Raw genomic sequence first — 24,535 nt, 5'->3', positions numbered from 1 at the left:
CTCTCACAGTCATTGTTATTCCTTTCACACCTCAGCTCCTCTCACTATGGGAGAGCAATATGAAATGGTTCAACTCTGTGATTAAAACAGGAAATTAAATCAGGGTTTGTGATTTGACTCTTAACCACAACACTTAAAAAATGTATGCCGATCACATTCTGTTGACTTCTGACTAAAACTGTACTCAACACCTACATTTATAATAGTGCGGTGACCTCTTTTATTTGTATCTCTCACCAATATACGTTGGCGTTTCAAATTTGGTCAGTTTTTCTTTGAGAATGTGTTTAGTTGGCAGTGAGGGTCTTCTTCGCTCATCTCGTTAACATGAGGAAGTTATGATAAGACGTGCTCTTGAAATTTTTAAATTAATTAGAATTATAAAAATGTTGTACCTTCACATTTGAAATGAGATTTCAAGGGGCTGAGGGAGTAACAGTGGGTTGTTAACTCTTTTTATTACTTGATTGGTCAATCACGGCGTTTTACGCTCTGTTATTTCTTTATAGCAGACTGTTGCTATGTATAACAGACCGTTGCTATGTGTAACAGACCAGAGAGCGCAGTTCTGATGTCGGACTCTGGCGGACCATTTTTGTGTCAAATTATTGATTTTTTAAGTAAGTAGCTGTGTAATAAGTTGGATAATGTACAACGAGCCGGTCATTGTTGTGAAATAAACCCTGACAGGGTTTCGCCTTGCATTGCTCCATCGTGGTTTATTTCACAACAATGATCGGCTTGCTGTACATTATCTCTTACATACTAACTCTGCTCATGTTAGCATGGTCTATACGGATATAAAGTCAGTCGATCTTAATATACGATTTAGGGGCTGGGCAATATGACGATATATGTCGTCAAGACGATATAAAAATGTCTATCGTATATATATTTTTCTGTATTGTTTCTATCATGATATAGGCTAGGCCTATATTTCTTTCTTTTTTCTCTATAATTTCACTTAAAACAGTTATGTTCATTTTGCACTCTAGTTTTTAAAATGAGAAAATACTCTGTACTTTTCATTTGATCAGTATTTAATTCACACAGAAGTATACAAAATAGGCTTTACCATGTGGCTATTTCATATAGACTATTTATTTATTTATTTAATTACCAGAAAACATGCTATATCGTGATACATATCGTTAAAGCGATATGAAAAGACCTATATCATGATAGAAGATTTTGGCCATATCGCCCAGCCCTAATTTAATTCACATTTTTACGGTTGGGATTATGGTTAAAATACAGCACTTTTGTCCCTCTATATTCTGTGTATGGTCATTCATGTAATATGTTTCATAAACAGTGATAAGTGACACTTGCTATACTCTCTGCTGTATGGGAATATAAACAGATAGTAGAGAATGCATTCTGGGGAGTTGTAATATTTATGAAATGCTGCAGAGATTTTAGACATAAACATAACAACGTACAAGGTCCTTACATCATAATGTTGCTTTTACTCATAAATATGCACAGTGAGGAGTGGCTCTGCTAACATGTGACTACTGTGCATACCTATCACTTTATGGGAACATGCCTGTGTGTGTGTGTGTTCTTGTATATGCGTTGAACATACGTTACATGCAATCAGAGCTTCCTGCCCCAATTAACAAAGCGTTGCTGAGCTGCTGCCAGCCTTTGTCGTCACCATGGAAACTAAGTGTATCTATGTATCCTGAAAATTGTCTTTCATAACTGTATGTATCTTTAGTGGGTGTGTGTGCTCATGCATGGGTTGGTAGCGTTAACCTGGCGGTGTATATTTAGTGCCATTAAAGTTTATTTTGACAATTAAAGGAGCAAAGTAGAGATGGAAACCCTGCTTTAAATACACACATAGTCCATTATCTGAGAGTGTGATCTCTTCCGTGTTGGTCAAAGGAAGGCCAATGCATGCTGAACATCTGTTACTGAAATCTAAACTTTATGACAGTAATCATAATGCTGTAAACATAAAAACTATATTAGAGGATTTTCATATATTTCCTTTTTAAAAGCGTCTCATGTTTTTGTATGTTGACCGGTTGGGTGCATGCATGCTTCATAAATGTGCGCTTTATGCAGCAATCAAGCTTATTATTTCTGGCTCTTATGTTAGCCCATATCAAAAAATCTTGGTCCACTACCACTACCATCCCTTGAAAAGGATACTGAGGTGCTAAGACAATATTCACTGGTCAAGATTTGAAATCCATTCTCACCATGACATGATAACATAGGGGATAGCAAAATACTGTTTAAGAAAGAGCACTCATTATGATGGATGATGGGCTGGAGCCTCCGATAACTGCAGCCTCTGTGCCAAGACATTGAACCTTACATAGGATTACTCTTCACATATGACACAGCAGACTAGCAAATCACATATTTCTATAAGGAACTCTCTCTTATCTATATAAAAATAAATCAGGTAAGACAATCTCAAGAGTGTGTATACATGAATTACCATTAGATCACCCATCAACATTCACGCTCACGCACACACATGCACGCACGGTATATGCAGACATGCACACCCCTACAAATGTAAATGACTAAGGCCTGTTTTGGGAATGGAGGGCACGAGTAAGTAGCTTATAGGCTTCTAGGTCCTCTCCTGTATCTCCAAGACTACAAAATGAAGTGGGACTCAGTAACGGGATAGTGGGCAGCTGGGATTTTTTTTTCCTGGAGAGTTTCGAGATATCCCCCTGCCGCTAAAACCACCATTCAGTTTGGTTACATGAGTTATAGCCACATCTCAATTTCTCTGTGGACTCTGCTTCCACGTGGATCTCTGAACAGACCCTTTGGCTACCTGGGAGTGCTCTTTGTTTTGTGTAATACCACTAATAGGAATGAGTTGAAGGAGGGGCAGTGACATTCTCCAATTTAGAAGTGTTTTTCTCCCAGAGTATTCACTACACATGTTGACCCTGAGCTCAGTGCCCAATGGCGTGCTCAGGTAATTTGTGAAATGTTCCGGTGAGACCCTTCGTCTCTCCCACTTTCGTTGTCTCTGGCTGATAGAGTGTTTTTAGTCTGTCCGGTGTCTCCATCACAAACACTCTGGCTCCAGCTTCCTGTTTATATCTGCTGTACTTCTACCTCAGAGGCTTTTATCCAAAGTGTTTTGACGCCCCCTCTCAACCTTTGGTCTACGTGTCATCTCAGGTCCTACGTGATTCTCGTGAGCTATCCCACGAATCCCTTCAATGGGGAATAGACAGTTCTGGCCCAGCATTTTTTGGGCGGCTTCTAAATGGTTGGCGCCTTTCTGGTAATTGATGTTGATGCTGCGTTTTGGGCTTGAACCAGCCAAAAGACGCTCTGAAGGACTGGCATCAGAGATGTCGCGGAGGTGCTCATCATCGTCCGTATCGGCGTCTATGTATTTGCTGATTGAGGAGTCGTGGAAGGTGAAGACAGTTGCGGCCAGGGTGGTGCTCTCTGGGGACTTGGGTGGGGTTCTGCTGCTGGCAGTGGTGTAGACAGAAACTTCAGGGCTTAACAGAGAGTGGTCTGACATTACTGAGCTATCTGAGAGCGGGGACAGGCCTGAACCCCCCTCGCTGCGACAGCCTCCTTTGGGGATAAGGCCTTTTGAGGAGTTGCCAGAAAAGAAGAATCTCCGTGCATTCTCTGAGCATGAGGGCTTTGTGATAGACATGGGAGTCAGCATAGGCTCACGCTCCCCAGTGATTTGCTTGCCTGCTTTTGCACTGCCGTGCTGGGAGAAAGCTGTAGCCGGACTGTGAGAGAACCGATTGCTTTCCTGAAGACCAAGGTCCATTGCTGGACTATGGGGGTAGCGTGGATTCTCCTGGAAGTCTGTAGCACAACTGATGTAGCTGTCAATGCTCGACAAGCTTTTCATGTCCCCAACTCCTTCTCTGGTTCCTATCGCCGATGGCCCGTGATCTTGGATGGCCCCAAGCTCTATCTCATCCCTCTGTTTGCCAGCTCTGGAGCCCCTGTCTTTAGCATTGAGGTTTGGCTGGGATTGTGTCTTGGCCATCTGGTTGTACATCTCCTCGAGCTTCTGAACATTTAGCCTCTGGGGACTGGTGGCCTTGCTGGGAGAGCCTAACTCCTGGGCGTTGAAGGAACGGTTTGAGCTTGTTTCTGATGCAGCTCTCTTGGGGGTCCATTTCCAATGGCTTGGAGAGAGATGGTTGTCATTAGGTCTCTCACTCTTCTCTACCACCACATCCATAAGTTCTGCACTACGAGCAAATGCCTCTTTCAAGTTCATTGAGACAATGCTACCATTTCTCTTTGCCCTATCTAGGGCCTCTCTTCGTTTAGTTGCTTTTTCCTGCCTCTTCTGCTCTTTGTAGAATTCAGAGAAGTTATTTACAATAATGGGAATAGGTAGGGCAATCACCAGTACTCCAGCTATGCAGCATAACCCCCCCACTATCTTTCCCAGTAGAGTCTTTGGGTAGATATCTCCGTAACCTACTGTGGTCATAGTAATAGTAGCCCACCAGAAAGAAGCTGGGATGCTTTTAAACTTTGTATCCTCCTCATCCTTCTCAGCAAAGAACACCAGACTGGAGAAGATCATGATGCCCATGGCCAGGAAAAGAATAAGCAGGCCCAGCTCATTGTAACTCCTCCTAAGAGTGAAACCCAGAGACTGGAGACCTGTGGAGTGACGAGCCAGCTTCAGAATACGCAGGATGCGCATGATTCGAAAAATCTGAACCACGCGGCGGACGTTCTGAAATTGCAGCACGCTCTTGTTGGATTCTGTCAGGAAGATGGTGACGTAGTAGGGCAAGATGGCCAGCAGGTCGATGACGTTCAGAGGACCCTTAAAGAACTTCCACTTGTTGGGGGAGGAGAGGAAGCGAAGCAGGTACTCCATGGTGAACCAGGCGATACATACAGCTTCCACGTGGGCCAGTTGTGGGTTGTCTGAAGACTGGCCAAACTCATCTGTGTCCTGCAGCTCTGGAAGGGTGTTCAGAGACAAGGCAATGGTGGATAGCACAATGAAGAGGATGGAGATGATGGCCAGGATCTGAAAGACAAATTTATAAAAGTAATATGAGTAAGGTTTGCAGGATCAGGGAATCATATATATATATATCAGTTAAAATTGGATATCATATATGCACTTAGTCCTTAAAAGGAAAATTCACAGATGTTCAACCTTATCTCTGTCTTTCTGAGTTATGGATATAGTTTGAAAAACGCTTTCTTGCTGATATTCTCTGGGGCGCAACTGGGCACAGCTGCAAAATCTTTTTGTTTGTCCTCCTTGCCTCCGTCTGGAGGCAAGGAAGAACCACAGAGTGCTATTTCAGCTTTGGTAGCTGTGAGGCACAATGCCATTCAAAAACATCTTTGTTCTTTTCGCTAGGGCTACGTTTCCAAGAGCGAAAATGGCATCCCAAGTATGAGTGCAGAGCAGAGGTCTTTTTCTTCAGGTTGGTAAACAGAGACTGTTGTCTTTAAAGCATTGTTTTCAGCTCATTTACCTTCTTTGTTCATAGAATGCTACCAGTCGGAAAGATTGGATAGAAATTGTGGAATTGTGTTATCAAATTATATATATAATATATATATTTTGTTTATTTATGAGATGTAGCGAACTCGCCGCTTAAGTGCAATGCATCCTGGGACGCGTAGGCGCAGCCGACACAGCTCCGCAGCAGGAGAAATTAGCTTTATCGATCAATATAGCACACACTGGGGAATTTATTTCTTCGGTGGACTACATTTACCATCAGCACTGATTGGACATTTACATAAAAGGTGGTGAATTTTCCCTTTAATTCCTTATTCTGATTAGACAATTACTGCACGCATAAATGCACGTTCAGTGTATTTATAAAGGTTACTTTTGATTACAGTATTAAAGTGCTAATAATAATTCCAAGAACTTTACACTCTAAAAAAATACATGACTGTGTGAAGTGTGGTTGGTTCGGACCACTTATTTATTCATAGACCCACTCAGCAGGCTTATACATGAGTGTGTTTGCTTGAGTGGAAAAAATGTTTAGCAACCAATAAACAAAATCAACAGCATCACAGAATACAGTACATGTGACTCGTTGAAAATCTTCTCGAATGTCTACAATTTTCAGATATTTAATAAACAAAGAAAAACTCTTCTTTATAGGTGGATGAAGGTTTTTAGCAATAAAATGTAACGAAATTGACCAAACTAGAGTTAGGATGTTTCCATACAGTATAAAAGAGAGTCTACAGCCGTGCGGCCGTATGTCAGCATGCTTACATGCTCACAAAGACAATCTGATGTTGCCACAAGCTGATGTTATGCAGGTATAATGATTACCATGTTCACATGCATGCTAACATTTGCTATTTTGCAATTAACAGTGTACAGCTGATGGTGATGGGAATACCATTAGTTGTGCAGGTATTTAGTCACAAACCAAAGTATTGACAAAAGTGAAATTTTGACCTGAAGATGGCGCTAGATGAAAAATCAGGAGATCAGTAAAGTTATTTGAATTTACCCTTAGAGGGGCATGAATGTCTGTACCCATCCATTACTACTAGCATGACTAAATAAGTCTTCTTAGATTTAGAATGAGCAAAATTACTTGCATAAAAAGAACGAGTCAAGAACGAGTCTGGTCAAATAGAAACTAGCTAGATGGTAGATGAAAACTAATTATGACCTGTAACTTCAGATCTATGATCACAGAAAGAACCCTTGCATGGACTCTTGACCACTTTCTTCTGGACTGAAAATTGCAAGTTGCAGAGATAATCAGACAAGCCTACTGTTTTCACATGGTGCTGACCCTGCTGGGTTTTCACCAAATCAGTGACATGGGGAATGCTAGATAAAATAGCCAGGTGAAAAGGCCTCAGGACTCTGTCTGTGATCATAACACTGGGGTTAAAAACATTATTCTTTCATGCTTCTTCCTCCTTCTAATGGTCTCTCTATATTTAGACGGCAGAAGCCTATTACTGCCTGTCCCGTGGTGCCACCTGCTGTGGGACCACCATAACATGCAATAGTCACATAGGAGCAGAGTGTCACCAGAATCCACTGCACTAGACTACCCCACCCACACTCCACCAATCATCCTAACAAGCAAGTATACGTGTCGGTAGACTACACCTCTTTTAGTACGGTATGACAGCTCCCCTCTCAGCCAGCATTCATAGTGTAAACAAATAAATCACTGCATTTGCTTTGAAGCATATTATTCTTGTAGCTTGAGCTTGTTTGATCTGACTAAGTGACGACTCGTCTATACCACAGTGAGAAATACCAAAGGAAATGTTCCACAGCTATCCAGCCTGTAATATCCCACTTACAGCTCAGATAAAAGATACGTGTAACAGTAACCAGAATGATGTTATGTTTATATGGCATAATTTGTAATGAAGAACTGATAGCACTACTGCTGTGTGCTGTTAAAGTTGTTTGAATCCATGAATTCATTGATGTCACATCACAAACTAAATGTCAGTCTACCAAAATTACATTAAATCACATTTGTTCTTCACTTAGAGGTTTATACACAAGCAAATGTTTTGGTTTTATTTGCTCAAGTTTTGACATATCAGCCACCGAGATTAGAGCTGACACCCCAAGGAAGGTGAGCAGGAATTTTGCTACCGAAAACACTGAAAAAATATGTGGAAAAGAATATTTCCTGAATCGTTAGTCACTTTCATTTGAACTAGTCTTCAGGGGAAACAGTTTATGAAAACTGGTCTGTGGATTGTCCAATAAGAATAAGTAAGGGAATAAGAAAATATCAATACACATGAGTATCATGATATTATGTGTTGTGATACTTTATCGATTCTCCAAAACACTGTATTGATTTTTAATTAAACTCTCAAAAATCCGACTGCCCACCGTTGGGCCCGGCCGCTATTAGATTTTCGGAGGGTTATAGTGGGCTAGTTTTAAAGCTTGAGTGAAGATACTGGCATTATATGAAACTAGAAAATCTAAGGAATCCATTGGTACCAACAATGTCATACTAGCTTGTCGCAAGAGTGGTTAAATAACGCTCCAAAGTAACGCTTAATTTTGGCGAGGAAAAACTGGCATGGCGATTTTCAAATGGGTCCCTTGACCTCTGACCTCAAGATATGTGAATTAAAATGGGTACCCACAAGTCTCCCCTTTACAGACATGCCCACTTCATGATAATCACATAGAGTTTGAGGCAAAAACAATGTAGATTTTCGCATGCAGGACAAATGTGTTATTTTTGCCTATTCTAAAATGGTGTATTTATTTTTATTATTATTATTATTATTATTATTATTATTATTATTATTTTTTATTTTTTTTATTTTTATTATTATTTATTTAAATTATATATACAGTATATATATATATATATTTAATTAAATGGTGTATTTCTGGTGTATTCTTTATACCATGACAATTTTCCTGAAATTCGATTTAAAAAATCGCAATATATCGCCTTACTTACAGTATCGCAATATATTGAATCGATACCCCTGTACCATGATACGTATCATTTCACCAGATTCTTGCATACACAGCCTGAGGAATATGTAAGAAAGTCTCTCTTTTTCCTCAATTTTATTTTATTTTCTGTAATATTATAAATTATAAATGACCGTTTAACATTTTCGTTCTGTAGACAGTGGAAGATTTGCTACGCTGCCATTTGGGCTGTGTTTATGCCGTTTCTTTTAAGGGTTTATGTCATCACTCTTATAAAAGTATCCATGTCAGACATTGGCTACCCCTGTGTGCAGTCCACTGATAATAGTTTTATAAAGAGGTTCCAAAATCAGCTTTCCTCAAACATAGGGATGAAGGGCCCAAATTCAACAGCTCTCTCTTGATCTTAGTGCCGAGGTATAAGAGCAGGGCTGCTGCCTGACCTGAGTGATGATGATTCATACAGGCAGCATAATCCAGCAGTGTATATTTATCATAAACTAACATATGCTTGATATTTTAATGCTTCTACACAGGTATTACACAACAAAGCATTACATATATTGACTACTGACTAGACAGCTTCAAATTATGTGTAACCGGGCCTCCGTAATCCACGCTAAATGCACCTTTTGTGGGAGGTTTCAAACCTGACTATAGAGCAGTGAACTCAGTTCAGGTTATGTAGCAGCAGGCGAGCATCTGTTCCTTTAGTGGAACCAAGGACAGGATTGCTTCATGAACTATAGTCTGCACTTGTTATATTAACCCCGAATGACTCTGAGAAATCCTGACACAGGACCAAACGGCACAACTTGGAGGATGAGTAGGAGGTTGTAGCTGGAACACAGAGCCTGTTTTGGCAGTAGCCCACACGGATCAGGTTAAGATGTTATATGATGAAGTAAATCAGGGAGAAGTAAAAGAAAATTCTCAAAATGCAGCGTAGGCATAAGACAAATTCACCCATGTAACATTTAATATAGATGAGTATGAAATTAATTATGTCAGTGGGATTTAATTTGAGTCATAAAATATAATTATTTCCTCCTCCCTTTTCTTGCTCAATGTAAAAATCTCATCCATGAACTGGATCTACTGGTTAAACACACAGTCGCCTGTGTAAACAAACAGACCAAAGGCCGGTGTAAAGCACATGATGCGGGGTTTCCCTCCATATCGTCCAGAGGAAATTAAAGCACCGCAGCAGAAATAGGGCAATAGCAACGGTTGTTAGGAGGTGATTGACAGCGCAGCACCTTGACAACGGCCTGATAATTCGGAGCCCACTCCCGAGAGTAAAAGTGAGGGCTAAAGAGGCAACCTTATCTACGACCAATCAGAGCGGGAGGACACTGTTGCCATAGCGTCACGGCAGACATGAATAATGACCCTATCTGTTTATTTTCTTCCCCTCCGTGCTCCTCGCCTCCTGCCCTGGAGAAAATCTATTTGAATCAAACACTTGAAGAGCAGAGAGGTGCTGCATGGGGATCGGAGAAGGTGGAGCTGACGAGTGCAGCAAAAACCTGAATGAATAGAGAGGGAGCAGGAATGGGAAATTATCATGTTGATAAAGAGAAATTTGTACAAAGTAGGGATGCTAATTTAAAAAAAAAAAAAATGTAACCAATAACTGATCCTCATTATCCGATTATTAACCGTTAACCGACAAGATTAGTGCCTCGCATGCAGCACAACACCCAGTTCACCCGTCCGAGAGAGTCACTGTAGCAGCCACTTTCGCGGACATGCAGCCACTTTCCCAGTAACTTTCCACCACATATTTAGTTTAGTTTATCTTGTTGTCAACTGTGTGTCTGCCCGGCGTAACGAAAGAGAGTGTCCGACAAACCATGTGTGTGTGTAGTGGCAGTGAGTGTGAGGTTGTCCGTAGCGTTATAGCTGTGAACGTAACTTTGCAGTGTGTTAACAGTTTATTTGTCGGTGAATAAATGCTATAACTCCTCAGCTCAAGCGAGCTTAAGACGGGAGTCAACTTTCTGTATCTAACAACGCCGGCTCAGACTCTCTTAAGGTGGGCTCTTACGGTCGACCAGCTTTTCTACTTTAAGTGACAAGCCGCTCCTCTGAGTTTTGCTCAGCTTTTTAATTAATTATTTATATTTCTTTGAACCGTTTAACCAATAGCGTTAATCGGTTAAAATTCTTTATGTCGGTTAAGCGGTTAATTATTAACATCCCTAGTACAAAGTAAATAACAGGGTGCATTGCTTGTGTGAGGTTGTACCAGTGGGTTTGAAAAATGAAGCCAATGAGGAAGTGCCTTAAACTTGCATTCTTTCTAATATCCAGCTGGGGGCGACTCAAAAAGAAAAAATATAAAAGAAAAAGAAGTCTGATTGTATAGAAGTCTATGAGAAAATGAGCCTACTTCTCACTTGATTTATTACCTCAGTAAACATTGTAAACATGAGTTTATGGTCTCAATCGCTAGTTTCAAGTCTTCTTCAATACAGCATGATGTTCATTTAGTAAATTATGGTCCCATTTAGAGTCAAATATTAATTTTTTTTTAGGTGAATCAACTTCCCAGTACGAACATTTGAATAACCCTTATTTAAATCATTAGGTCCTAAAAGTTGTAAAATGCACTAATACCTGAATCCAGTTATTTCCCTTCCTCCGTTTATGTGAATGGGACCCAGACCGAGGCTGGAGCGAGGGCTGGGAGGCTGAGCTAAAGGAAACACTACTGCGCCTGCTCTAGAGCCCAATAGATGCCTAAGATTATACTCATAGAAATGAACGTGAGCCCGCCTCCAACGCTGTATCCAGTTCTCTTTACACATCCATGATGGTAACGGCCAAAATGCCGAACTCGAGGCTTCAAAATGGCAGTCCACAAACAACTGGGTGACGTCACAGTGACTACGTCGGCTTCTTATATACTTCCTATGGGTTGTACATATCTTTGTAAAACAGTTTGCTCATTGAGTACCAGAAGCAACAGAACTGTAATGAGTCAGAAAAAGGATGTTGATAACAAATCTCTTGAACTTGAAGCCGTGGGAGATTGTAACTACAGAAAAGATCGACAAAAAAAGGGCAGAGGTAATAGGATAGAGAAGCTATAAAAAGGTCGCTAATGAAGGTACACTGGTGCTGCTGTGTAACATTATGGTTATGAGGTCAAGTTCCACAAGGAAACACTGCTCATTTCCCACTGGCCTATGTCCCTGTTGCCCCCTGCCTCTCTACACACTCTGCACTCACTCACACCACCCTGCTTGTCTTTATCTCTTTCTATCCTGGGTTGTTTAATGTCACAGGGCGCTAATTGCATCAAAATATTGCACTGTGAATCTGAGATAAAACCTTTCAGTGCACATAAAGGGGACCAGAAACAAGCACATGTCTAGGAAAAGGTTGAATGGAGCCCCAGACGTGACTGTAATGACATCAACACAATTACAGGCTATTTTTAGACTCTCAGTGGACCTGGAGGCACACAGAACAACAATGATGTTAATAGGGACCACACCCTGAATTATGTCCTTTAATGTCGTGCACGTTAGGTATGATGAGTACGCTATTATAGGGACACAAAAAAGGGAGTGACTCCCAGCGATTGCTCCTTGGTGGCCTACTAAAGGGAAGAAAAGATGAAGGGAGGGAGATATTTATATCTAGCGGAGAAGAAAAGACAACATGTGTGCAAGAGCAGATTGACAGGAAATCCCACTGTGACTCTAAACAAAGCCAGATATCACACTGGTTAGTGTCTCTCGTCGTGTGGCTCGGCAGACACAACAGTCCACACACAGAAGCCCATCTTCTGTAGGACAAGGTGACACCAGACCTCATTAGTTTGAAAGGATATCTGGGACACAATTGGTGTGAATGGCGCCCTCAAACACCACCCAAATACATATATATATACATCCCTGGGACATTCTCCTCTGAGCTACATATGGGATGTAAATTATTTCATATATGGGACAGGGAATACGCCGTCATTGCTGAGGGACTATTGGCTCACACACTACATACACCAAAACAATTTCAGCTCTCCAGAGGCTCGTCCACTTGGGGCTCAGAGAGAATAAAAACTCATTCGTTTACAATTAGTGCTTACTGTAGTTGTACTCGCTGTTTGCTCTGCCACCAGCTCTCGCTCGGATACGATGGCCTGGTTTTATGTTGGCTGCGTCCCAGCAGCTGCGATTAATTTTCTTTGTGCTACATTGGATTTTGTCAGGGTCGGCTCCATTCATCTGTCTCCTCCCCAGCACCCGTCCAACAAGGAGGGAACCTTGAACCTTTTAGACTGACTTTAGAAAAAATTAGTCGTACTATAAATCAGATGTTAACCATTAAATTGCTGATGGGAATGTGGGCACAGCACTGAGGGAAATTAGTAGTCACTGAGGCATCAGCTAATAAAAAAAAATCGAATGTCGAATCATGTTGGGCTATTTTAAAGCAGTATTGATAGTTTTTTTTTTGCCACTTGAGGCGGCGAAAAGACCCTTCAACACAACACTGCCGTATTATATTAAGTGTTACCTATTAGCCTTCATTTGGAGTTGTGTTTGTGGCCACACCACCACCAATATTAAAACATTTTTTTACAAATCCTGGGTGAAATATTTTGTCTCTTTAGCTGCTGAATGCATGCCTAAGTTCACCAGCTAGTCACTAACTTTGTCTGTCGCCCTTTTGGTACCATGCAATGGGTCTATCAGAGAGTTTTAGTTAAAAACAGCTGCTTGCTGTGGCTGGAAACGAGGTTGATGAGATCTGTGAGAGTGAACTAAACAAAGTTGTGGGCCATAAAACCAAAACAAGTTGAAAGATGCTAAAATGCTCTGTAGAGCTGCGGGGAACTGTAGAGTCAGATGATTATTTTCTGTATGTTTCATTTCACATGACGCAGTCATTTGATTCATTGTTAGTATAAGAATATTGTTATTGAGAGAATAGTGCAGCCTTAAGGCCTTTACACAAGCGGGCGTGATGAATAAACAAGAAAATGCAAAATACTCGCCTGTAAATATTACATGTCTAGGGCTTTTATTGTGAAAGGTAAGAACGGAAGAAGTGGATCTGGTCTGCGCTGCCTTTGTCAACAAAGTTTGCAATTGTAGTTTGCACTACTGAGCCTCTGTGTTTTTTCATAAATACAGGCATGGCACAATCCGTTCCGCACAACGTGATTGGTTGATGCCTTTATAAGCAGTGCGAAAGCTCATAAATCAACCTTGTTCCAAAGAAGAAAAAAATACGTCGCTTTTTCTCCGCATAGTATTCGAGGTCTGTATGAAAGTACTCGTGACAAAAACAACAGTTTGAAAAAATATATTGATGGCGAATTGATCGCATGTAAAAAACTCTGCCGGTGTGTAACGGTCTTTAAAGTAAGACTAACTAACCGCCAATATGGCCACAATTAACAATTATGGAAAAACAACTATGTAAAAACTATAGTTTAGCAGTAGTGGATCAGGGCTGCTTGATTATGGAAAAAATCCCAATCACGATTATTTTGGCAACATTAAGAGGCTAGATGTTTGAAGAATTTTGTGCTCTAGTAAACACTTTAATCATAAACACATTGGTTGTATAGAGATGAATGGTGATGACATGGCAAAAAAGTCACACTCATATAGCATGGTAAACAAGACGGGGTCCGTGTTTCAAGATGGGCCAGGTGGTTTGCCGACACACTTGAGGACAGTCCGCCTCACAGCGAGCACTAAGTGGCGAGGTCCAGGCAAGGCTTGCTGGCATGGTGCACCACCACGGAGCAAATACGCCGAGCCGAGCGGGGCAAAAGTGCACCGCTGGAAAGGAAAGGGTTGCGTTGGATTTATAACACAAAACCAAACGAGAGTGTCACTGCAAATCGGAATGTGGCACAGTAATCGTTTTATGTTATAATCTCGGAATCGAATCGTAATTAAAATTTGATTAAATGCACAGCCCTAATGAAAGTACAGAATAATTAAGAACTAATTAATTAGTGGCAATTCTACAGCAATATCTATGTAAAATTTGCTTTACTTTGCGTTAGCCACCATAAGCTACTGACCAGTAGTAACAAAACCCCCGAGTGCCTCGAATGGAGCAAGAGTACAATGTTTTGCTTACGAGTTTGTTTCATTTGTAAGAGGAAGATTGTGTTATTTCTGCTTTCAAAAGTTACATAGCATTAAAGGTTTCTGTCCTCTTGATGGTTTTGTTAGTCAGCTTGGTTTTAGGTTTAGATTTAGTTGTTTATTTGGTTCAGCCTACTCTGGTTCAATGCAGCTCAGGTTAGCGTTCTCACACTGTATTAAGTTTGGTGGCATCCCAAGTGTCACTTCAGGAACTCCCACAGTCCCAGTGCTCCTGCTGGCACCGTTCTCATTAGCAGCAACAGGAGCAACAGACACACCGCTGTGCTTTAGTAGTGGAAGTTCCTGTTCCTGTGAATCCCAAGACCATTGTCTGTTAACTCTGCCAGCACTCGCCCAGGGAAACACATTGGATCTGCATAAGAATGACATGTAATACTCTTAAACTTCCACTTAACACTTAAATAGGAAGGGACTGAAAAGGTGTATTTATTTTCAGGTGAGTAAATCCAGGTCTAGCTTGATCACTAAGATCCCCTGACTGGCTGACTTGCTTTCCCATCATCCCCTGAGCCACATCCGAGGCCACAGGGATACCATGCAACACTCTCCCAGCCTCGACTGCCAGCCACTGTCACCATGACAACCCCCTTGAAGCTCGACAGGAGGTGGCTACGTGGACCTACTTGTGAAAAGCAAGTCTGACAGAGTCTCCTTCTCTCTGTCTCTCCCTCCCTCCTTCGCTCCTTCCTTCTCTCCCTGATTTGTACCTTATTCAAAGCTCATCCAGCTTTGAACCATCTGCACTGCTCTCGCCTCTGTTCTGTCTTGAGGTTTTTTCTCCTATTTGTGTCAGATTGCTGTTTGTATATTTCAGGTGCTGTGCTGCCTTCTTTCCATGAATTTTTAACATTGTTTTCTTAAAAGGGAAAGAGTACTCAATTACTAAGCTCTTTTCAGTCTTTAAAACTGCCAGACACCATCTCCAGGAGCAGATGTTTACATTTTATACCACATTTTAGCTGTCACATCCTTCAATTGGATTAACAGGCACCGCACAACCACAATATTGATCTTCATCTTCATCGAGATATACATATTGTCAGGTCGATTATAGTATGAGAGTAATAATATGAGCGATAAATAATGTGGAATAATTCACACCCCTGATTGTGAATGTAGAAGGGCTCTGCCTCTCTGCCTGTGAAAGAGATGGGGTTACCATGGAGACGGGAGGAGACTGTCTTCCACATTTCCCCCCAGCATGATAGCTTGAAACACGCACACACACACATTTGCAGTGGCTCAGCTGTGGTCTCCCCACCCTACATCACTTCTGCTTGTAACTTTGAACAGCAGAGCCTCGTTTATTTTCACCTCCCACATCTTGCCAAAATGAAGAAGTTGTATGATGTGAGCTACTGCCGGTTCAGCTTTCTACACAAATGCACAGGCCTGTAGATTCAAACTAGTGACCTCTGATCATGATGACCTTGCTTCTCTAACATTAAAGGTTCTCTACATGATATGCAGAGCATTAATATAACAGCAAACAACTATTTGCTATGTAAAGATATAGAGTAATGTCTACCTGAGCAGAGAATGAAGTCACTCTCCCTCTGTGTGTGTTGTGATTAGAGTTTCTACAGGCTTTGTTGACGTGCCTTTTAGTGCATGTTCGTATATGAGCGCGCCCCACTGGCTAGCTCACGCTCAAGCACTGCGCTCATATGGCGGTTACAGCTCATAACGCCGTCCCGACCGATGGTGCCATTGTTCGCTCTTATCGCATTGCTGCTGTTGTTTTCAATGTTAGCGCTGTTATCACCTTTAACTGCTAGTCGCCGGCTCAGCCGTCGCCATGTTGAGAGCCGTGCAGAGGCAATAGAAATCCTCCCAATCTCGCATTTAGCACCTTTACGGCACTTCTAACCCCCCTCGTATTTGTCTTATTGATTGGCAGCTACTCCTGCTGAATGCTTGGTTTCTGTACATTTATTAAATTTTTTTAATTTAACCAGGCAAGTCAATAAAGAACAAATTCGTATTTACAATGGCGGCCTAGCAAAAGGCAAAGCCTCTTGAGGGAAGGGGGTAGGTGGTAAAAAGAAATATCAAAAGATAAAAAGACAGCACTGGCATACATGACGAGCATTACATATAGCAACAGCATTACATAAAAGAAAATGCAGGCAGGCACACAATCAACAGACAGTACCACACAAACGGTATGAGGCAATAAAACAACAGTACAAGAGTACCAAGTAGTTAAGACAATCACAACAAGATTTACAAAAAAAAGAAATAAGAGTCTTGTGCTTAAATAATCTTTACATGTATTGGAAAAGACAGTCTGAAAGCCACTGAATTATATTAAATTTACATTACAAGCTCTTTGACTCTGCTTCACTTCTGAGTATATTCCACATATTTGCTATATTCTTTTTACTTTTTACTTCTTATTACGTAAGATTGGATGTATAGTTAGGAGTATTCAAATTCAATTATATCTGCAAGCCTCTATATGTTATTAGCTCTTATTTATTTTTCTTATTTCCTAATGTATCCCCCTAAAACACTGCGTACTTTGAGGTCATAGAAAAGTCAGAAACAAGCCATTTTGGGGCCTTCGTCCAAACTTTTCTCTAACTCATGCAGCGCTTGCATGCACAAAGTGCACCACAACCCCATTCAGTAAATGTAGGTATGAATCTATGCCTGGACCATCCATCTCCTGAATGAATCCCACCTCATCTCCTCTCCCTCTCAATTATTCATGCATTTCAGATGAAGAAGAGAATCCAGACTCAGCATCTATATTTAAACTCTGACTGGTCCATGGTGGCTGTATAAATAGAAACAGTATAGGGTCTGGTCTTGCACACCAAAGGAGGCTTTCTTCATCGGGAATTTTAACTTGGAGTATGCTGCATTTTTTGGATGGAGGTGAACGACAGAGTCAGTGTTGTGTTAGAGGCATTTCTGGATTGAGGAAATATCATACAGCAGTTATGGCAGATAAGCTTCTGCTGTCCATTAAATGTCTGAAAGAAATCGTATCCCCTTGGTAGTCTCCCCACTGCTCAAAACAACTTGTCCTTTGCAATGGTGAACAGTCATTGCACAGTATATAGAAAGTACCAGCTATGTAAAGAGACAGTTTGTTCAGGGATATTGCCTCTATATTTTCTAATAATGAACGTGTGACGCAGTCTTTGCAGTCCATGATAGTTTATTAGAAACCAGAAAACGTCACAGTGTACTCTGCAGACTGCAGCACAGAAGGAAAATGTAAACATGAGAGAAGCATTGATTTGAAATGCAAAGAGAGAGATGCAGACAGAGAAAGACACACGCAACCTCTCTATACACACACACACACACACACAGTCAATCAACAATGATGCCTGAATAGAAGGCAGCTGCAAGTCTCAGCATCACAGAAATGACAGTTGCCATGGTGATAGCGACAGTGAACTTTTAAACATTTTAGTAACGGCAGTGGGAAATAAAAGGGGAGAAATGGAGAGAGCACAAAACCATTGAAAAACAGAGAGAAAACGACAACACTTGGCCGACTTTGACTGGAAGATGTGAATGTCACGTATTGTATTCACAGAACAACACCAAGCAAGATTACTCTTAATCCTGAACTCTGCTTACTGCAGATAGTTTACTTACTAACGGCGTAACATTACACTGAGTCCAAATTTCACAGTTTGTGGGAGCTCAGTGGCCATTCAGTGTCACGCTGTTAATCCCTTGGTGAGTTATACTCAGGATTAACACGCAAATCCTTAACTGGACAACTATAAGCATACGATTTTTGTACTAAAAACAGGCTCTTATTATAATGGTCTGAAATAATTCAATAACTATGCTGACTGATGCAACTACCTTTCAGGTCAAAGGGAACATGTGAGAACATACTGTAGCATTCTTCAAGGATGACCACAATATGCATGTACAATGTGTAATTCAATTACTGCAGCATGTACAGGAGGCTTCGTGCTGTACTAATGTAAATGCAAGAGGATAATTAACTACAAACCGCCCCCCTTAGTTATTGTTGCCATGCCTGTCAAGCTTTCCACTCCATTCTCACATTGCACATTGGTTTACAGTGTAAACGGTGACAGATTTACCACTTGTAATTCTTTTGTAATTTTTGAAACAATGATTGTCAAAGTCTATGATTTCAGACAAAGACAAAACAGTTGACTGCTTTCTAGGAACCAGAGTTGATCAGCTGGTAACTTATTAAGCTAATGTTGTCATCTAAAACGCCATCTCCGGCTGACTTGTTTTGCAAGGACAATCTCTTAAAGGTGCAGTGTGTAGGATCTGATGCCATCTAGCAGCGAGGTTGCAGATTGCAACCAACTGAAGCCTCCTCCGTGTGACAAGTGTGTTGTAGATCTACGGTGGCCTACTTGAAAATGCAAATGTTCCTCTCTAGCCAGTTGTTGTAAGAGAAGCGTAGGTCATTTGGAGCCAGTGCGTAGAGCGTGTGTGTACGTTGGAAGTGAGTGGTGAAGATAGAGGGAGAGAGCGGAGGCGACAGGAGAGCGAGTAACGTTATCGACTCCGGCCCAAGCAGGAAAAGTTAACAGTGTTTGGTTTGTCCGTTCTGGGCTCCTGTTGAAACACGGCGCACTCCGTGGAGAGGGGACCAGCTCCCTATGTAGATATAAACGTAAATATCGAAAACATTTATCCATCCATTATCTGTAACCGCTTATCCTAGTCAGGGTCGGTGGCGGGCTGGAGCCGATCCCAGCTGGGTGAAGGAGGGCTACACCCTGGACAGGTCGCCAGACTATCACATGGCTGACACATAGAGACAGACAACCATTCACACTCACATTCACACCTTTAGAGTCAACAATTAACCTGATTTGCATGTCTTTGGACACTGGGAGGAAGCCTGCGCAAGCACAAGGAGAACATGCAAACTCCACACAGAAGAGCCCCAAGCCAGTCAGCGGGTTCGAACCTGGAACTCTCTTGCTGTGAGGCGACAGTGCTAACCACTGCTTACACACATACTACATACAATAAACGATATTGTGCTAAAAGGCTGAGTCTAAAGCTGCATGTGAGAGGCAAAAAGTCAGCATCTTCACCAGTTGATGAACCGAGTTGAAGACATGAAAATAAAGAAACTACATTGTTCTTGTATTGCAGTGTAGAACCAGTTATTATTTGTATTATAAATATGATGAGGAAAACCATTTACAACCAAATTGCTATTTCGTTTTAACATAATCCTGTTTAGCTGCCTAGCTTACACACTTGGACAAACAAGACAGAATTTTGACTGATTATTGCTATCAGTTAAACAGTTAAGTTTGAGCAAAACTCAGAGGAGCAGCTTTTCACTTAAAGGAGGATAGCTGGTCCACCTTAACAGCCCACCTTAAGTGAGCCTGAGCTGGATGGAGTTGCTACCTTCGGGGCTAACCGCCTTCACTTCAATCAGCAGGTGGCTGGCGAACGAGACACGGGAGCTTGGCTTGGGTCTTGAGGAGTTGTAGCATTTATTCACCGACAAATAAACTGTACACACACTGCTACTGCTACGTTTATCTATAACGTTACTGATAACTTCATATTCATTGTCGTCACATACACGGTCTGTCGGACACTCCCTAACGTTACGCCAGGCAGACATGCAGCTGACAACGTCGCAGCTAAACTAATTTATGCGGTTGAGACTTACTGGGAGAGTGTCCAGGACAATGCATGCAGCATCACTCAGTTGCCTGTTTTTGCGCATACACTGCAGCTGGCGATAAATTATGGATTGAACCTGTTTGTGCATCGGCTTATTGTTGCAGCTGGGCGGATTGTTAGGCACTTCAACCACAGCACGCTGCATGCAACGCACTAATCTTGCCGGTTAATAATCGGTTAATGAGTGTCGGCAATTGGTCAGGAAAAAAAGAAAACTAAAAACTAGCATCCCTACAGAGGTTACATTGTTTTGCATTTTATGTTTCACTTTTATCATTACAAGAGATAAGACTTTCAGGACAAACACTGATTGATTGATCTCTCAGATAACAAGTTTGGCTGGGGCTGCTGGAGTGAAAACATACCCGAATCCAATAGGAGCAGGACAAAGCTGCTAATGTTACCCTAAATTCTGATATAGTAGCATCCAGTACCGGCTTTCACACAGTGGGGAAATTCTACACACAGTGGTCGTGCTGTTGTGAACAAGCCTTAACCTTTAACCCACCAAAATACGGTAATTTTAATTCCTTGTATTGTTGGTTTTGAAGCGACTAAAAAAAACACACACCGAGATCCAAACTCTAAAAGCTATCACTTCCATACAGCCTCAGAAACCTAAAGCCTGACAGATATGCCGTGCCTAGTTACAGTTGCTAAGCTATGATTGGACAAGCACTGTATGGGGGAGGGGCTTGGCAAACAATCCATTTGTATGTAGAAGACGTTTTAGTAATAATTAGTAAAAAGAAATATAAGAATGCAAAAAATACTGTGAGCCAAGTGTGATTATGTGTATGTAAGTGTGTGTATTAGAGTGTGTGTGCCTGTAGTAGTAGTAGTAGTAGTCCCAGGCCAGGTGAAAGTGCTCATCAAGGTGAAAGGCGTCTCGCACCAGTAGTCAAGTGCTCTCACCCCACTCTCACAATCGCCCGTGGGCTTGATGAAGGTTTCTCCTTCACTTTAGTGGATTCTATTTCTGCCTCCGCCCTTCACACTTTCCTCAAAGTCGTGCCTTCACCTCGCCACACACCCGGCGCAGCGGAGTGAAATCCTCCAATGAGGAAAGCTACAAGTGGAGCAGCTTCTGGGCCTGAGAGTGCTGATTTATAGACCCTGTTGTTCTGTGCACATATAGATGTTGAGTGTTGGATATGGTGCGCAGGGGGTTGCATATCAAAGTAATGGTAATGTGGCCATCTGCCGCCTCAGGGCCACTCTGCTCTGTTGTGTGTGTGTGTAAGAAATTGTGAAAAAAGGTAATGAAAAAATGGTAAAAAAAAAAAATCACATATACCTGTTACTAAATATCCAATAAATTGCATAGCACAGACATCAAAGGTCCTGATAGACACCTCAGAGGCCTGAACCTGGACACCAAATATAGAGTACATACTAAAATAAACCGTTCCACATGGGTTAACTGACTGAAGTGGTTATTTTATACTTCATTGGACAGAGTGCGAGGGAGACGGTGGGGAGTAACATGTGACAAAGGTCTCATGTCGGATCCATATATCCATCACGGTGTTCATCTTCACCAACCGAGCCACCATGATTTGCCTGGATGTCTGTCCTTATCATTCACTGAGCAGGTGATTTTGTCATTGTAGTGACTCATTCTTAAAAGCATGGCAGAGATTATTTATAGACTGTAGTGTAAATGATAAAAATACAACCAATTAAATGTAAATGTACTTCTTAATTTTAGTTTATATCTTTGTAAACTTGACATAAAACTGGCCTTCTTCCTTTTTTCTTTTGTTTTGGATTTAAATTCTCAATGTATCCTCATATAATGATATATTAACGAAAAGTTATTCCTCATTTCTAGTGCGTTTTTCTACGACTGCCCTGCAACTTTTGACGCAAGTGTCAATTTCCGCTTGTTACTTCTGTCTCCACAGGACAGAACAACCCGCTTAGTTGAAGGAAAAGATCGTGGTTTGGTTTAAAATAACTCTAGACGTGACATAGCTTAAGTATGAAAGTTATGTGACAAATAAATCAACGTTGACTTCTGGTTTCACACGAAACATGAACCACGGTGTCCATGGTGAAAGTCCTCCCTACACGCCGTTTGTCGTGGATTACATACTAATTGATTTTATGGGATATATATATACGAATTACGGTGCACTACTTTTCATAGGTATAGCTACGAACGGTGTATGAGAGCTGCCTGAAATTCGACTTTACTAACTCAAAGTCTGTGTTCACAATCGATGATGGCACTGTTTTACTTTGACTTATAGGCTCTTCATTCTTTGAAACGGGACCACTGTTTTGCCAGAGGGCTCCAGCAAAAATACAGGATTGTCTTGCAAAACAGGAAGCACACCTTGGGTTGTTGCTTGTCACCTGTAGCAATGTGTTAATTAACGATTTGCCTCACAATCATTGAGTCAGAGGAGAAAACTATTGCTGCCATGCCAACTCTCCAGAGTTGTGAAATCTAAAAAAATATTTTCAGTTTTTCCCTGCTGATCACCAGAAAAGGGAACATCGTTGCTCAAATGATGTCAGGGTTTTACAGTATACTGCGTCATACGTTCATGTATGATTCAACAGTGACAACAGTCATTGATGAGCACTCTCCTTGAGGGTTAGCACTGATTCAGGAAAACTGACACACAGTTTCAATATGAATCACTTAATTACAGATTATACTTGAAACTGAGACTGCATGTCACTCCGACTGTAGTAAAACTACCATGTCTTCAATGAAATATACTAACTACTACACTGCCCAGGTGACTTTTTTTTATATAAAGGAAGGACAAAACACAAAGCGTATGGCTTCACATTGAGGAGACACAGGTTGATCATCGTTGCTTTTTCATATGATGCATCTTGCGTTAAAGTATTACATAAACCTGCGTGTCCATGCTCAAATTGATCTAGCTTTTACAAAATGCTAAATGTTTTCTGATTATTTCAACTATAGGCCTACATGTTTGTTTGTTTTTTCCTATGAACAGGCTGGCATCTTGGCAAGATGTGGGTCTTCGATGCTGAACTTTTGTTTTCTGCTCTCATAGCAGAAACAAAATACTAACCAGATGCTTTTGTTCCTTTAGCCTCTGGGTATGTGGGTGATTGTCCTGCATATTAGGCTCGTCCTTTAGAATTTAATCTGGTCCGAAGGCAACCACGAACTCAAATGGCTAATACTCTACATGAAAGTATTTATCAAAGACTTTCCCCCAATCACTAAGTTGTTTTTCTAAGGTTATTTTTTAGGGCTTTTATTGCCTTTATTAGAGCAGCTGGAGAATGACAGGAAAGGGGGGTTAGAGGGGGGGGGTGACAGGCAACAAAGGGCCTCAGGTCGGCCTCGAACCCGGACCGCTGCCAAGATATGATATTTTCATGATGCCATTTGAGATTTGAAACATTTTGCGATATGCTGAGTATTGCGATAATATATATTGCGATATATTGGGAATTCTTTTTTCAACTGCAAATTTTTGTCAACATCTGTTTTATCTAATAAGATACAGTTTTCACTCGGTTCATCTCAGAATTTTCATTCACATATCTTGAGGTCAGAGGTCAATGGACCCCTTTGAAAATGGCCATGCTAGTTTATCCTCGCCAAACTTTTGTGTGAATTTGGCAGGTTATTTAGCATTCTTCCCGACAACCTAATATGACATGATTGGTACCAAGATTCCTCTGGTTTTCTAGTTTCATATGATACTAGTATCTTCACTCTAGCTTTAAGACTGAGCCCGCTACAACCTCTGGAATACAGAACAGCGGCGGGGATCGTTAAGAGGTTAATAGTTCATATAATAAAAGATCAATACTTGACGTCCGTGTATTGATACTATGTTGTATAGATTTTTCTCCCACCCCTAGGAGCTGTACTATTTAGTCAAGAGACAGTCATGTTATTGAATCATTAATATCTAATTAGTAGTCTGGACACTTGAGTATTCTATTACTAAGTTGAAACATCCTTTTTATTAACACAATAACACAGAAAACTCTTATCCCATGTACGATATCTGAATAAAAAGCAGTGGAATGCTAAAATGATGGTTTTCTTACCATAAGAATATGTTGTTTTTTCATAATACAGCAATATTTCTGTGTGTGGTTTGAAGGTCCCAAACAGCATGACCTAAATGTCACCTTAATAATTAAATGAGAAATTGTTAATAATTTGGAGTCGTGACTGTTATTTGAGGCCCTATACAGACACAACCCTATGACTCATAGTGATTCCCATACGTATGAGAAACAGAAATGTGAGCAATGTACAACGTCATACACTGACAACCCAGAATTT

The 24,535-nt window shown here is 41.1% G+C and overlaps 1 protein-coding gene across 2 annotated transcripts in view; it reads right to left on the bottom strand.

Annotated features, from left to right (window-relative positions):
* Positions 1 to 755: 755 nt before the first annotated feature.
* Positions 756 to 24,535, bottom strand: part of kcnb1 (potassium voltage-gated channel, Shab-related subfamily, member 1) — a 40,188-nt gene continuing 16,408 nt past the window's right edge. For both annotated transcript variants that reach the window (XM_074645497.1, XM_074645506.1), the window contains exon 3: positions 756 to 5,020. In XM_074645497.1, the coding sequence (XP_074501598.1) occupies positions 3,101 to 5,020 (1,920 nt within the window). In that variant the 3' untranslated portion in view covers positions 756 to 3,100. The remainder of the gene's footprint in view (positions 5,021 to 24,535) is intronic.

Source organism: Sebastes fasciatus, chromosome 1 (genome assembly GCF_043250625.1).
Source record: "Sebastes fasciatus isolate fSebFas1 chromosome 1, fSebFas1.pri, whole genome shotgun sequence".
NCBI classification, from domain to species: Eukaryota; Metazoa; Chordata; class Actinopteri; order Perciformes; family Sebastidae; genus Sebastes; species Sebastes fasciatus.
This window is presented reverse-complemented; position numbering and strand designations above follow the sequence as displayed.